The following is a 15,691-nucleotide window of genomic DNA, read 5'->3' as shown; positions in this document are numbered from 1 at the left end:
AGGCTTCATATTTGACCTTTAACACCCAGGTCATTTAAAGCTGGTCATCATTTTTGTTTACATTCTGTTCAAGAAAACCAAAATGAACCTTGGTGAAAAGAGGTAAATGTTGTTCAAGTATTCGCTGCTGACATTTACCTTAAAGGGAAATTTTGACCTGACGAAACGACGGCTTCATCACATGACTAAAAACGACGACTTCTAAACACTCATGTGTTACGCAACGTAAGCGCCGGCGAATCTGGCAGTTCACTCAGGCAGATTGGCAGGGACTGCCAGCAGCCATCTCTCTTTAGGACTGGTCTCCTATATCGACTGCGCCTGATATTAACTCAGCCCGGGAATTCTTCCACAGACACCTGCTCTCTCTTATGAACAGATCCATCCCATATCGTCTTCACTTATCCTACCCTTCTTCCTGCTCATGGTACACTGAATCCTGTGGTGAGGCAGTTTCTTTGAAACAACTTGCCTTCTCTTTCTGGAAAACAAACCCAACCGAAAGCAATCTCAATTCATTCAAAAGAACTCTCAGAAGAGCGAGAAAACACCATCTGTCCAACCTCAATACAGTACTGAACTTTCAAACTTGTCTCCCTCCTTTAAAATCTGGGTGTGCCTTGTTAAGTCTGTCTCCAGTGCATGCTCCCCTTAAATCCATTCCCTCTATTAAAATCGCACCACCACCAACTCCCTCCACTAATGAGAAGGCTGAATGCCTAAATTCTGTGCTTGCTTCCAAATATTGTGTCCCCAACCCCTCACTCTCTGTACCCACCCAACTTAGTCATACCCAACTGCTCCTGGACTCTGTCTTTTGCACCTGAAAAAGTGAGGAAGGTTCTTTCAACCCTTGGCTCTGATTTGGCAAATGGACAAGACAGCATTTGCTCATGTGTCCAAAACACCTGCTCTGTTGCTCTTGCCCATCCTCTCTATGCCCTTTTTACCTTGCCATTTGTGCTAGCTCACCTTCCATCTGCTTGAAAATCTACCAACATCACTGCATTACATGAAAAGGTGCAAAATCTGATCCCCTTAACTTGAGGCCTATCAGCTTGCTTCCAATCATCAGCAAGGTCATATAATCCATCATCACTGTTGAAATTAGATCCTTCCTTTTCACCAACAACCTCATCTCAGATCACCAATTCGGTTTCAGACCAGGTCACTCTACCTCTACCTTGGACATGCTGCTTCTACTCACCCAACAATGGATGGAGACCATCAATGTCAGACATAAGATTAGGACCGTCTCGCTAGACATATCTCATGCTTTTGATACAGTTTGGCATCCTGCCTTGCTCTCCAAACTCTCTGCCTATGGTCAACTCCACACATGGTTTACTGACTTCATCGACTCTCGAAGCCAACGCGTGGCACGCAAGGGAATCCTTTCATCTCCTCTCCCTGTCAAGGCTGGAGTGCTCTAAGGTAGTGTTCTGGGCCCAGCCCTATTCCTTATCTTCATCAACGATCTCTCTGACTCTATGGAAAATCCCCTTTATCTATTTGCTGATGATTCCTCCCTCTTCCATGACATCCCTCATCCTTCAGACAGGCAGGCAGAAGCCTCTTCCCTCTCTTCAGACCTTGACAAAATCACAAACTGGTCAAATACTTGGAATATGCCCTTCAATCCTACCAAATCTCCCACTCTCTGAAAGGACCGCATGATAAACCCTCCTATATACTTAATTTAACAATCCTCTTGTTGAGGAAGTTCAGTCACTCAAACTCCTGGGTCTCACTATGAGCCATGATCTTTCTTGGGCAAACCACATTTGAAAGTTGACCTCCAAAGCCAGTCAATGACTGGACATCCTGCCAAATCCTTCCTTGGCATACCTGAGCTCCTATCCACCTGCAAGGCTTTCATCCGCAGTTTGATGGAGTACTGCTCTCCCATCTGGGCAGGCTCCCCTGCCTCACATCTTGCTTAGCTTGATGCAGTGGAAACCAAGGCTTTCAAGATCATTGGATTCTCTTATGTTGAGGCTGAGTCTATGAGCCCAACACTTCACCATCACCGACAGGCCGGTGCTCTATGAGACTGTTGTTGAGCTCTATGTTGAGTACACATGTTGAGTACACATGTTGAGTACACATGTTGAGTACACATGTTGAGTTTTATGCTCTATGAGAGCTCTGTCTTCTTCTGCCTCATTTCTGGTCTTGCACCCTCTGCCCTGCCCGTGCTTTGTCACTCCCAGGTATCCTAGTGACATTTCCGCACCCTCTGCCCTGTCCGTGCTTTGTCACTCCCAGGTATCCTAGTGACACTTCCAAAATCCAGAACCACTGCTCACCTCAACTCATTTATTCCTCTTTTTCCCACCCGTGTAACCATCTCCCAAACTCTCTTCAATCTCATTCTTTCCTTCAAGACAGCTGTTCACCACCACTGCTGATCATTCCCCCATCCAAAACCATGATCTTTTCTACACCAATTAAACCACCCCCAAAACTCTGCTTATGTATCCATCTTATTCACCCCTTGGGTTCTCCCCGAGCCCTCATCGTTACCTGTATCCCTTGTTTGTCTATCTCCGTCTACTTTCTCACTATGCACTGCTATTGGCGTTTCCCCTTTCTCCTGTTGTCCACTTTATTATGTTGTGTCCTGATCTATTCTGTGTCCTAGCTCTTCCACAAGCCTTGGCCATATATAAAGAAAAGAAAATTAGTTTAACACGTCACGTCTCGCCAAAATTCCCACACAAAATACCTGGAGAGCTAAAGAGCCCGGGTGTGTTTTTATGTTTTTTTGTGCAACGGTGACTTTTTTTGGTTGATTATTTTGGGAAGGTTTAACATCCAATGTGGAATTCAATTTTGTTTTTTAAAATCTATATTTAAGGAAGGTGTAAGTTTTGATGGTAAATGTGTTGTTCTCACAAAAAATATCACCTGGTCATGCAGAATGTAGATGGAAAGCCACATGTCAGTTGCAAGACATTTAAAGCTTGCACGTCGCTTTTTATTTTTTTAAACTCTAATGTCTGGTAAACAATCCATCACAAACACAATCCCTTCGTTCAGGCAGTTAAACAGCCTCAACAACAGTTTACGACATTGGCCATGATAGAAACAATCAATGGTGAAGAGCACATCAGTCCTTCAATGAAATTCATGCTCTTTATTTGTTTTTAAAGTGAGAAGCAAGCGCATGTAATCCAATGGGAAATCTCTGTTAAAATCAACCTGTCCACACCAGTGAACTGCCCAGAACAAGATAAACATGGGTACACGTCAATCTCGTGCTATTCCATACCATTTTATGACCACGGGACTATGCAGTTCCACAAGGCATAGAAAGTGAATGGAACTTGCTTAACACATGGTAATGTATTTACGTATAACCAGTAATTATTTTTTGCTCATGCAGCTTGTACATTTACCACATGCAATTAAAGGACATTAGGAGGGAATGAAAAAAATAGCATTATGTGGTAAATCAGAGTACCAATACTGTATAACAAAATATTTTAATCAAAATAATATAATGATATATTTTTTAATACTCAAGGGTACCATGTAATGTATCAAATCACACTGTATGTGGCATTCAAACCTCACAGAATGAATAGCTAAGTGCTCAGATGGGTACACATATAACTAGAACGGGCACTCGGTAGAGCACATACCTCTGCCAGGCTGAACAGTTTACGTTTAGTATCCCACTAATCCCGAACCAATATTGAATCGGCCTGTTCTAGTCACCTAACCAACTCATCCACCTAGTTTTGTCATAACTCGTCCACAACTTTTACCATGCAATTGCATGCTATATGTACATCGTTTTTGGCCCCATCTTTCAATGGTGAAGAAACACTTGAAAAAAATATATAAAACTCTCGTATCTGGATCCCAATTTGGACCTTCACCAAAATTTAATCAATTCTCCCTTGTCATACATCCAACCTGTCTACCAAGTTTTGTCCAAATCCGTCCAGAACGTTTTGAGATATAATGCAATACAGTAATGCATATCGTTTTTGGCCCTTTCAATGGTAAAGAATCACTTCAAAAATTCTAGCATCCAGATCCGGATCTTCACCAAAATATCATCATTTTGTCCTTGTCACATACCCAACCTTTCTGCCAAATTTCGTCCGAATCCGTCGACAACTTTTTGAGATATCTTGTTCACAGACAAACAAACACATAGACAGACAGACAGACAGACAGACATCCAGGGGTGAAAACATAACGTCTGCCCACCAAAAGCCAGCTTAAACTAGCTCAAGTCAATACAACACAGTGCAACACACCGCTTCTGGACAAAGCGATCAATCTTCAGGACACAGCAAGATCTCAAGCAAGTAGAGTGGGAGGTTATGAATGAAAGTTAGCAGCATTACTTTGTTGATTACATAGAAAGAGGGAACGGACTGTTTGAGCAGAACATACAATAAATGAAAAAGCCCCGAAAGAAGAAACTTCAACAAGAGGTAGAAATGGATGGAGAAAAACAGATTCCGCAGAAACAAAACAATTAATTCAAACACGTGCTTTATTACGTCCACCCCAAACCCAACACGCTTAATTACTCCCCATTCTCCCTGAAACCCCAAATGCTTCCTTAACCCACCCCAACACCACATGCATCATTACCCTGCCTCAAACTCCCCATCCTTCATTACCCCCACTCCACCTGAATCCCGACGTGCTTCATTACCCCCAGTCTCCCTGAATCCACACATGCTTCATTATCCCTTACCCCTCCCCATTCCACCAAAACCCCACTTTTTCTAATCTTAGAAGTATGATATATCAAGCAAAGCAGAGTAAAAAACAGATTCAACTAATCCTGTTGAGAGGTTGGGTAATTAAAAACATAGTGGCAATACCCCTGGTGCTCACCTGGGAGAATAAACAGTATACTGCACTGACTAAGGGTATTTTAAACCAATGTCAATGGTTGCTGGAAAACAGGACAGCATGTAGAATCATACTGACATAATCATAAGACTTTAAACAAACAAACAAAAAAATACCCATTTTGGGCCCCACCCCCTCCAGGCCCCCCCCCACCCCATATACCTCCTCAGACCCCAATTTTTGTAATTCCTTGAACAAACATTGGTACATCAAGGGTGATGAAGGTTGTGGTGAAGTTTCATCGAAATTGCATGTGTAGGTTCTGAGAATAAAGCAAATACCTATTTTGGGGGGTCAAACCAGAGCCCACTTTGACCCCCCGTAAACCCCCTTACACTTCGATGTTCTTTGTGCCGTGATCAAACTTCGGTACATCATGGGGATGAAGGTTGTGGTCAAGTTTCATCGAAATAGTGTGTGTAGTTTCAGAGGAAAAGCAAATTCCTATCTTGGGGGGTCAAACGTGAATCCACTTTGACCCCCGGTAACCCCCCCTGAAACACCGATTTTGTTAATGCCGTGAACAAACTTTAGTCAAATCAAAACAAATATCATTTGTGCCAAGTTTGGTCACAATCTCTTCATCGGTTTCAGAAAATAAGTTGCAAGTGTTTACGGACAGACTGACGAACGGACGGACGGACCTACGACGCGCCATCGCAAAAGCTCCCTTGCATTTCGTTCCAGGTGAGCTCAAAAGAGAGAAAAACACTTCAAAACTTTGTGTGTCATCCAGGTGCACAAAACTAAAACAACTGGAGATGCCTGAACAATGAATGGTGTCCATCAAATCAACAAACCCTCTGAAGGTGACAGGAAAGTTGCAAAGCTTTCACCGAACCAACTCGTCCGAAAAGACCGACTGAAATACCCTCCCATCTACTTTCTCAACAATCCTCTTCAAGAAGTTCTGTCGCTCAAGCTTTTGGGTCTCACTATCTGCCATGATCTTTCTTAGGAAAACCACATTTCCAAACTGGGCTCCAAAGCCAGTCGCCGACTGGGCATCCTCCATCGTGCGAAGTCCTTCCTTGGCACACCTGAGCTCCTCACCACATACAAGGCTTTCATCCGCAGCTCAATGGAATACTGTTCCCCCCTCTGGGCCGGTGGTCCTGCCTCACACCTAGCTCGGCTTCACGCTGTTGAAACCAAAGCTTTCAGAATCATTGGAATCTCCTGCGATGAAGCTAACTCCGAGGGCCTTTCACTCACTCACCGCAGGCAGGTTGGTGGTCTTTCTGTCTTCTACCGACTCCTCTCCGGCCTTGCTCCCCCAGCTCTCTCTGGGCTCTGTCCCCAAAATATTCCTACAGGTCGCACAAGATCTGCCTGCAACCCTCTTATGGTTAAAACTGCCAAAATCAAGACTCTCTGCTCACCTTCACTCCCCTTTTCTCCCGCCTCTGGAACAAACTCCCCCACTCTCTTCAATCCCACTCCTCCCTCCAGGTCTTTAAACCAGCTGTTCACCACCATCTCTTACCTTCCCCCATCCAAAACCTTGATCTTTTCTACCCCCCCTAATTCACCCAAGATACACTTTTTTGAAATTCCAACTTCTTTCCTGGAAGTCCTTGCAGTGTCCAATGTCCATATGTTTTATACCTCTCCCACCTCCCCCCAAGCCCTCTCCCTCCCACATTTCTCTTGATGTCCCTGCTCTCAAATGTTGTGTTTGTGTCCTTCCCCCTCTCTCCCCATCTTGTCTACCGCTCCCCTTATTTTGTGTTTTATGTGTCGGTTTAACTTTTTGTGTGATTAATGTTAGCTCTTTCACGAGCCTCGATCTTGTATACAAAAAAAAAAGCATTGTTTATAAATAAACTGCTTTGCAGCATCTATTGGGCAACGAGAAAAGCGACCTTCCATGAAACCTAAATGAAATGAAAACATGAGGGAGCTCCCCCTCCATAAGCCCCCACCCACAACATCCAGTGACATGTATGAGTACTATTAACAAGCAGAAGCGTCAGTGACCACACTTGCCACGATACCTTCAAACTCTGCCGCAGCTCATCAGATCTGACTTTTTCCTTCTTTAAGTGTTCCTGCAACACCTGCATGGATGATAAAGAATCACATGAGGTTGATGTTTTACATCAGCTTGAAGACAATTTCATACGCTAGAAAAATGACTTTTGCGATACACAAATCAAGGCATCCTGAAAAGGCAAAGCAAAGTGCAAACACAGATAATTTTAGGGTACAAGTTAAATTCCTCATGTCTCCATCAAGTTTCACACCAGTGGCAGAGCAAGAATAATAATTTATAGAAGCAATTTAAAATATATATCAGCTCAAACGAAACTAGAAGGGCACTCGGTAGAGCGCATACCTCCGCCAGATTGAACAGTTTATGTTTTGTATCCCACTGATAGGCCGGATCTGGATTCGGACCTGAACCAAAATCTAATCGGCTTCTTCTTGTCGCCGAACCAACTCGTCCACCAAGTTCAGTCTTAACTCATCCATAACCTTTTAAAATACCATGTTATTAATCGCTTTTCACCCAATCTCTCACTGGTGAAGAAAAAATTAAAAAATTAAATAATTCTCGTATCCGAATCCATATTCAAATCTTGACCAAAATCGAATCGATTCGTCCTTGTCACACCCAAACTCTCCACGAAGTTTCGTCCGAATCCATCCACAACTTTTTGAGATATATAGATATATATGTAGTTTTTGGCCCAATCTCCCAATGGTGAAGAATCACTTCAAAAATTCCACTAGCCCGATCTGAATCTGGATCGTCACCAAAATCTAATCATTTTGTCCTTGCCACATACCCAAATTCTCCACCAAATGTTGTCCGGATCCATCCACATATTTTTGAGATACACAACATGGTCTAAAGTATGCGGACACCCCTTCTAATTAGTGGATTCGGCTGTTTCAGCCACACCATTTGCTGACAGGTATATATAATCAAGCACACAGCCACGCAATCTCCATAGACAAACATTGGCAGAAGAATGGGCCATACTGAAGAGCTCAGTGACTTTCAACGTGGCACCGTCATAGGATGCAACCTTTCCAACAGGTCAGTTCGTCAAATTTCTGCCCTGCTGGAGTTGCCCCAGTCAACTGTAAGTGCTGTTATTGTGAAGTGGAAACATCTAGGAGCAACAACAGCTCAGCCGCAAAGTGGTAGGCCACACAAGCTCACAGAATGGGACCGCAGAGTGCTGAAACGTGCAATAATCGGCTGTCCTCGTTTGCAGCACTCACTACCGAGTTCCAAATTGCCTCTGGAAGCAACGCCAGCACAACAACTGTTCGTCGGGAGCTTCATTAAATGGGTTTCCATGGCTGAGCAGCGGCACACAAGCCTAAGATCACCATGCACAATGCCAAGCGTCGGCTGGAGTGGTGTAAAGCTTGCCACCATTGGACTCTGGAGCAGTGGAAACGCGTTCTCTGCAGTGATGAATCACGCTTCACCATCTGGCAGTCCGACGGACAAATCTGGGTTTGGTGGATGACAGGAGAACGCCACCTGCCCGAATGCATAGTACCAACTGTAAAGTTTAGTGGAGGAGGAATAATGGTTTGGGGCTGTTTTTCATGGTTCGGGCGAGGCCTGTTAGTTCCAGTGAAGGGAAATCTTAACGCTAGAGCATACAATGACAATCTGGACAATTGTGTGCTTCCAACTTTGTGACAACAGTTTGGGGAAGGCCCTTTCCTGTTTCAGCATGACAATGCCCCAGTGCACAAAGCGAAGTCCATACAGAACTGGTTTGTCGAGATCGGTGCGGAAGAGCTTGACTGGCCTGCACACAGCCCTGACCTCAACCCCATAAAACACCTTGGGGATGAATTGGAACGCCGACTGCGAGCCAGGCCTAATCACCCGACATTAGTGCCCGACCTCACTAATGGTCTTTTTTTCTTTTTTTGTATACAAGATCGAGGCTCTTGAAAGAGCGAACATTAATCACACAAAAAGTCAAACCGACATATAAAACACAAAATAAGGGGAGCGGCAGACAAGATGGGGAGAGAGGGGGAAGGACACAAACACAACATTTGAGAGCAGGGACATCGAGAGAACTGTGGGAGCGAGAGGGCTTGGGGAGAGGTGGGAGAGGTATAAAACATATGGACACTGCAAGGACTTCCAGGAAAGAAGTTGGAATTATAAAAAAGTGTATCTGGGGTGAATTAGCGGGGGTAGAAAAGATCAAGGTTTTGGACGGGGAAAGATAAGAGATGGTGGTGAACAGCTGTTTTAAAGACCTGGAGGGAGCAGTGGGATTGAAGGGAGTAGGGGAGTTTGTTCCAGAGGTGGGAGAAAAGGGGAATGAAAGAGTGAAGGTGAGCAAAGAGCCTAGATTTTGGCAGTATAACCATAAGAGGGTTGCTGGCAGATCTTGTGCGACCTGTAGGAATATTTGGGCGACAGAGCGAAGAGAGAGCTGGGGGAGCAAGGCCGGAGAGGAGTCGGTAGAAGACAGAAAGACCACCAACCTGCCTGGGGTGAGTGAGTGAAAGGCCCTGGGGGTTAGCTTCCTCACAGGATATTCCAATGATTCTGAAAGCTTTGGTTTCAACAGCGTGAAGCCGAGCTAGGTGTGAGGCAGGAGCGCCGGCCCAGAGGGGGGAACAGTATTCCATTGAGCTGCGGATGAAAGCCTTGTATGTGGTGAGGAGCTCAGGTGTGCCAAGGAAGGACTTCGTACGACGGAGGGTGCCCAGTCGGCGACTGGCTTTGGAGGCCAGCTTGGAAATGTGGTTTTCCCAAGAAAGATCATGGTAGATAGTGAGACCCAAAAGCTTGAGCGACAGAACTTCTTGGAGAGTGTTGTTGAGAAAGTAGATGGGAGGGTTTTCCAGTCGGTCTTTTCAAAGAGACATAGTAAGAGTGTGAGATTTGTCAGGATTGAAAGACATGTTCCACTTGTTGGACCAGTCTGTGATTTTGTCCAGGTCTGCAGAGAGTGAGGAGGCTGCAGACTGCCGATCTGAGGGATGAGGAATGGAGCGGCAGAGAGTGGAGTCATCAGCAAAGAGATAATAATAATAATAATAATACATTTATTTTATATAGCGCTTTTCAAGAAGCCCAAAGGCGCTTGGACAGAGTACAAAAAACAAGTGCAAAAAGACAATAATCAATAGATAAATAATCAAAGCAAAAGGAAGGAGAAGGAGAAGAGATAGTCAGGGGTTAAATGCTGTGGGTTAAATGTTGAATGCAGTGTTGAACAGGTGGGTCTTGAGTGATATTTTGAATGTGGTGAGTGAGGAGGAGTCTCTGATGGTGTGACGTCGTGAGTTCCAGAGGGTGGGAGCAGCGATGGAGAAGGCCCTGTCCCCCCCAGGATCTGAATTTGGTCCGGATGGGGGGGGGGGGTCAGGAGGTTGGTACCAGCAGAGCAGAGGTTGCGGGTGGGAGTGTGTCTGGAGAGGAGGTCAGTCAGGTAGGATGGGGCCAGGTTATGGAGGGCTTTGTAGGGCAAGAGGAGGATTTTGTACTGGATTCTCTGGGGGATGGGGAGCCAGTGAGGCTTGTAAAGGACGGGGGTGATGTGGTCACGGGTCCGGGAATGGGTGAGTAGACGGGCAGCGGAGTTCTGAATGTATTGGAGTTTATTGGTGATTATTGAGGGTGAACCATAGAGGAGGCTGTTGCAGTAGTCCAGACGGGAGGTGATGAAGGCGTGGATGAGGGTTTCTGCAGCCGTGGAGGAGAGGGATGGACGGAGACGGGCGATGTTTTTCAGGTGAAAGAAGGCTGTCTTTGTGATCTGTTTAGTGTATTTGTCGAAGGAGAGGGTTTGGTCAAAGATGATGCCAAGATTCCGGATGTGAGGGGAGGTGGATACTGGGAAACCGTCGATGTTGAGGGCAAAGTTATGGGTGGATTTGGTGAGCGTTTTTGGGCCAATGATGATTATTTCAGATTTATCATAGTTAGGTTTGAGGAAGTTGATTTGAAGCCAGGATTTTATTTCAGTGATCCAGTTTGCCAGGATGGAGTGGGTGGCGGTGGAGATGGACTTGGTGGAGATGAAAAGCTGGATGTCATCGGCGAAGCAGTGGAATTGGAGACCATGATGGCGGATTAAGTGACCAAGGGGGGGACAGGTACAGGATGAAGAGGAGGGGGCCAAGAACTGAACCTTGGGGGCCACCTTGGGGGAGGGGAGCAGTGGGGGATTTGCAGTTATTGATGGAGATGAACTGGCGTCTGTCAGAGAGGTATGATTTGATCGAAGAGAGGGCAGTGCCGGTAATGTTAAAGGTGGTTTCAAGTCGGGTGAGGAGGATGGTGTGATTGATGGTGTCAAAGGCGGCGCTGAGGTCGAGGAGGATGAGAATGTTGAGGTTGCCAGTGTCAGAGGAGAGGAGAAGGTCGTTGGTGATTTTGAGGAGAGCAGTTTCAGTACTGTGGTTGGAGCGGAATCCGGATTGGAATGTTTCATACAGGTTATTGGCAGAGAGGTGATGTTTGAGTTGAGTGGCTACAGCGCGTTCCAAAACTTTTGACAGAAAGGGTGGGTTGGAGATGGGTCTGAAGTTATTTAGGGTGTCAGGGTTTAGTCCAGGTTTTTTCAGAATGGGGGTAACAGCAGCAATTTTGAGGGATGGTGGGACGATGCCTGTAGACAGGGAGGAGTTTATTGTTGCAGTGATAAGTGGAGAGAGAGCAGGAAGGGAGGCCCTGACAAAGCTGGAGGGGATGGGGTCAAGAGTGCAGGTGGTGGCAGTTTTCATTCCTATGAGGAGTTCAGAGAGATCAGTAGGGGAGACTGGGGAGAACTGAGACAGGGGTTGGCAGGATAAGGGGGGGCAGGTGGTTTGAGGGGGAGCGGGTGCGGTGGTGGTTAAGCTGTTGTAGATGTTGTCAATTTTGCATTGGAAGAATGAAAGGAAGGAGATGCAGTTGTCTACTGTGAATGACTGGGTGGTGGTGTTCAGGGGGCTGAGGAGTTTGTTTATTGTAGAAAAGAGAGCTTTTGGGTTTCCAGAGCCAGAGTGGATAATTTGAGAGTAGTAGGTGGAGCGGGCATGGGAGAGGGCATCTTTGTAATGCTGTAGATCTGGGTTGGGGAACCTCCGGCCTCCGGGCCGTATACGGCCCGCGAGACCGTTTGATCCGGCCCGCGAGACAATTCATCTATCTATAATTCCAGTAGTCTCTCCTTTTCAAGGTTTTAAATTAATCGGACAAAGGGTAACCAAGTTATGGCCAAAAACGATTCAACCAATCAGAGAGGAGCGAGCTTTCACGTGTTGTAACAGTCAACGAATGCCGAACGTGGCAGCAGACGCTGCCTCGGACGGCACATTTGAGAACTTATTCATTTATTTGACGTTGGCAAAATATGTTGGCGCTAACAGAATAATTGCCATCAAATTAAAACTAATTTGCGATTAATCGTAACTGCGATATGCGACCTTCCGGACAGTCAAGTGAGTTCCGGACAGTCGTAACTGCGATATGCGACCTTCCGGACAGTCAAGTGATCGTGTGATCTCATCTCATCATTTCATTCAGTATATGCAAACATGGCGACTAACAAGAAAAGAAAGGTAGATGCGGAATGTCGCGCTTTCCAAGAGAAATGGGCAAACGATTATTTATTTGTGGAAGTAAAAGGCAAGCCAGTATGCCTAGTTTGTCGGGAAGCGCTCTCGGTGATGAAAAAGGCCAACCTCGAGCGTCATTACAGCTCGAAACATGCTAAACTGGACGAGTTGAAAGGACAAATGCGCTTGGATAAAGTTAACGTTCTTCGGCGGAGTTTTGGTGCTCAACAAGCAGTCTTCATAAGACCACAATCTGACCGAGACAACACTACGCATGCTAGTTTTGTGGTGAGTGAGCTAATTGCTAAGAAGCTGATGCCGCATTCAGAAGGAGAATTTGTGAAGGAGTGCCTTGTTGCCGCTGCGGAGCTGCTCGCACCAGCCAAAGTAAAATTGTTCCAAAGTGTCAGTTTGTCTCGAAGAACTGTCTCAGATCGGATTACTGACATGGCACAAGATATTGAGAAAACACTGAAGGACACCGCAAGAGATTTCCAGTTTTTCTCTCTGGCCTGCGATGAGACAACGGACATAACAAACACCGCCCAACTAGCCATTTTTGTGCGGGGGATTACAGCTGAATTTGATACGAGGGAGGAGTTGCTGTCTTTGCAAGCCATGCATGGCACCACCAAAGGTGAGGATTTGTTTGAGCAAGTTGTTTTAGCTATGAACAAATTCGAACTGCAGTTTGACAAGTTAAGTGGCCTGGCCATGGATGGAGCCCCAGCCATGGTTGGCGCGCAAAAGGGATTGACTGCATTGTTCAAAAAAGAAATGAGTCGTCTCAGTCTCGATCCAAGTGAGTTAGTTGTATGCCACTGTATCATACACCAAGAGAATCTGTGTGCACAGTCCCTGAAGCTCAACAATGTGATGACAACTCTCGTTTCCACCATAAACGTCATCAAAAGCAGAGGGTTGAACAGCCGCCAGTTCAAGGAGCTACTGAGTGAACTAGAGTCAGAGTACGGAGATCTGGTTTACCACTGTGAGGTGCGGTGGCTGAGTCGCGGAAATATGCTCACACGGTTTTACTCACTGAGAGAAGAAGTGAAACAGTTCATGGAGATGAAGGGGAAACCTGTCATGGAACTCAGTGATAGCAAGTGGCTGTGTGATTTGGGCTTCATGGTGGATATTACCAAGTACCTGTCAGAGCTGAACGTCAAGCTCCAAGGTCCCAACCAGCTTCTCAGCTCTCTGCAATCACATGTGAAATCATTTGAAGCTAAACTAAAGCTGTGGCAAGTGCAACTGGAAAGGGGAAACACCATCCACTTTCCCACTCTGCAAGAACAAAAGCCTGCTGTGACATCTGAATATGCTGCTGAGTGTGCAAAACTCCTCCAGGCATTTGGAGAGAGGTTCCAGGACATGAAAAGTAAACAAAGGGAACTGAACATATTTGCCACGCCGTTTAATGTGGAACCAGCTGATGTGCCTGACAACCTACAACACGAAATCATTGAGCTGCAAAGCAATGACGAGCTCAAAGCTAGGTACAACAACCTCCCTTTGCTCGAGTTCTACAAACTGTATGTACGTGCTGAGGACTTTCCCATTCTGAGGAGACATGCACTGAAGTTTGCATCACTGTTTGGGACGACCTACAGCTGTGAGCAGTTCTTTTCAAAACTGACTCTTGCAAAGACTCGGTTCCGCTCAAGACTGACTGACCCAAACCTGCAAAACCAGCTGCGAGTAGCATCATCATCACTACCACCTGACACCAAACACCTCGCCAAAGAGAAACAGTTCCAGCCATCGCATTAGGTGAGTCCGATATATGTATTCAATAATTTAGCATGGCCCTCGAAGGATGTTCTAAAAATCGAAATGGCCATTGACAGGAAAAAGGTTCCCCACCCCTGCTGTAGATGGTCCGTGTAGGCTTGGGAGTGAATTGTGAGACCTGTTTTATTGCGGAGTCTTTCAAGTTGGCGAGCACGAGTTTTCATCAGGCGGAGTTCAGGGGTAAACCAGGGAGCAGAATGGGTGAAAGAAACTGTTTTGGTTTTTATAGGCGCAAGCTGGTCAAGGCAGGAGGAGAGAGTGTGGTTGTAGTAGTCAGTGAGGTCAGAAGGGGTGCGGAGGTCAATGAAAGGAGAAGTGGACATTTTTTCAGAGAGGGTGGATGAGAATGAGGTAGGTGAAAGATAGAGAGGATTTTCCAGAGAGTCGGAGAGATCATTGATGAAGCCCAAAAATAGCACAGGGCCCAGAACACTACCTTGGGGAACTCCAGCCAGAACAGGAAGGGGAGATGAGAGAAATACATTCAGGGCCACACGTTGACTACGACCAGAGAGGAAGTCCGCAAGCCATGCGTGGAGATTTCCATGGATACCATCGGAGGAGAGTTTGGTGAGCAGAGCTGGGTGCCAGACCGTATCGAAGGCACGTGATATGTCAAGGGAGACAGCCCTGATTTTTTTTTTTTTTTTTTTTTTTGTATACAAGATCGAGGCTCGTGAAAGAGCGAACATTAATCACACAGAAAGACAAACAGACACATAAAACAAATAACATCGGGAGCGGTAGACAAGATGGGGAGAGAGGGGGAAGGACACAAACACAACATTTGAGAGCAGGGACCGAGAGACATGGAGACATCGAGAGATCTGTGGGAGGGAGAGGGCTTTGGGGGGGGAGGCATGTGAAGGAGGGGAGGCATGTGAAGGGGGGGGGGGGGTGGGAGAGGTATAAACATATGGACACTGCCAGGATTTCCAGGAAAGAAGTTGGAATTTCAAACAAGGTGGATCTGGGGTGAATTAGTGGGGGTAGAAAAGATCAAGATTATGGATGGGGGAAGATAAGAGATGGTGGTGAACAGCTGTTTTAAAGACCTGGAGGGAGGAGAGGTAGATTTCCTGTTTGGCATTGAGGTCCTCCATCCATTGTTGAGACAGCAGAAGCAACATGTCCAGAGTAGAATGAGCTGGTCTGAATCCAAATTGATGATCGGAGATCAAGCCATTGGAGAAGAGGAAGGATTTGATATCCGAAGCAATGATGGATTCCATGACTTTGCTGATAATTGGGAGCAGGCTGATTGGTCTGTAGTTGCAAGGATCTCTTTTTGCACCTTTTTTGTGTAAAGCGGTAATGTTTGCTGATTTCCAAGATGCTGGCAAATGACCTTGAGCAAAAGAGGGGGTGAAAAGAACAGAGAGAGGGTGAGATAGAGCAGCAGAGCAGGATTTTAGGACCCGTGGGCTGATGCCGTCTGGTCCAGTTGCAGAATCAGAGTCGAGGTTTG

The 15,691-nt window shown here is 45.9% G+C and overlaps 1 protein-coding gene across 2 annotated transcripts in view; it reads right to left on the bottom strand.

Annotated features, from left to right (window-relative positions):
* Window positions 1-15,691, bottom strand: part of LOC137418161 (uncharacterized) — a 183,314-nt gene that overhangs the window by 75,653 nt on the left and 91,970 nt on the right. For both annotated transcript variants that reach the window (XM_068104176.2, XM_068104175.2), the window contains exon 9: window positions 6,882-6,944. In XM_068104176.2, coding sequence (XP_067960277.2) covers window positions 6,882-6,944 — 63 coding nt within the window. The remainder of the gene's footprint in view (window positions 1-6,881; window positions 6,945-15,691) is intronic.

The sequence above is a fragment of the Myxine glutinosa genome, chromosome 8 (assembly GCF_964187855.1).
Source record: "Myxine glutinosa chromosome 8, kmMyxGlut1.1, whole genome shotgun sequence".
NCBI lineage: Eukaryota > Metazoa > Chordata > Myxini > Myxiniformes > Myxinidae > Myxine > Myxine glutinosa.
This window is presented reverse-complemented; position numbering and strand designations above follow the sequence as displayed.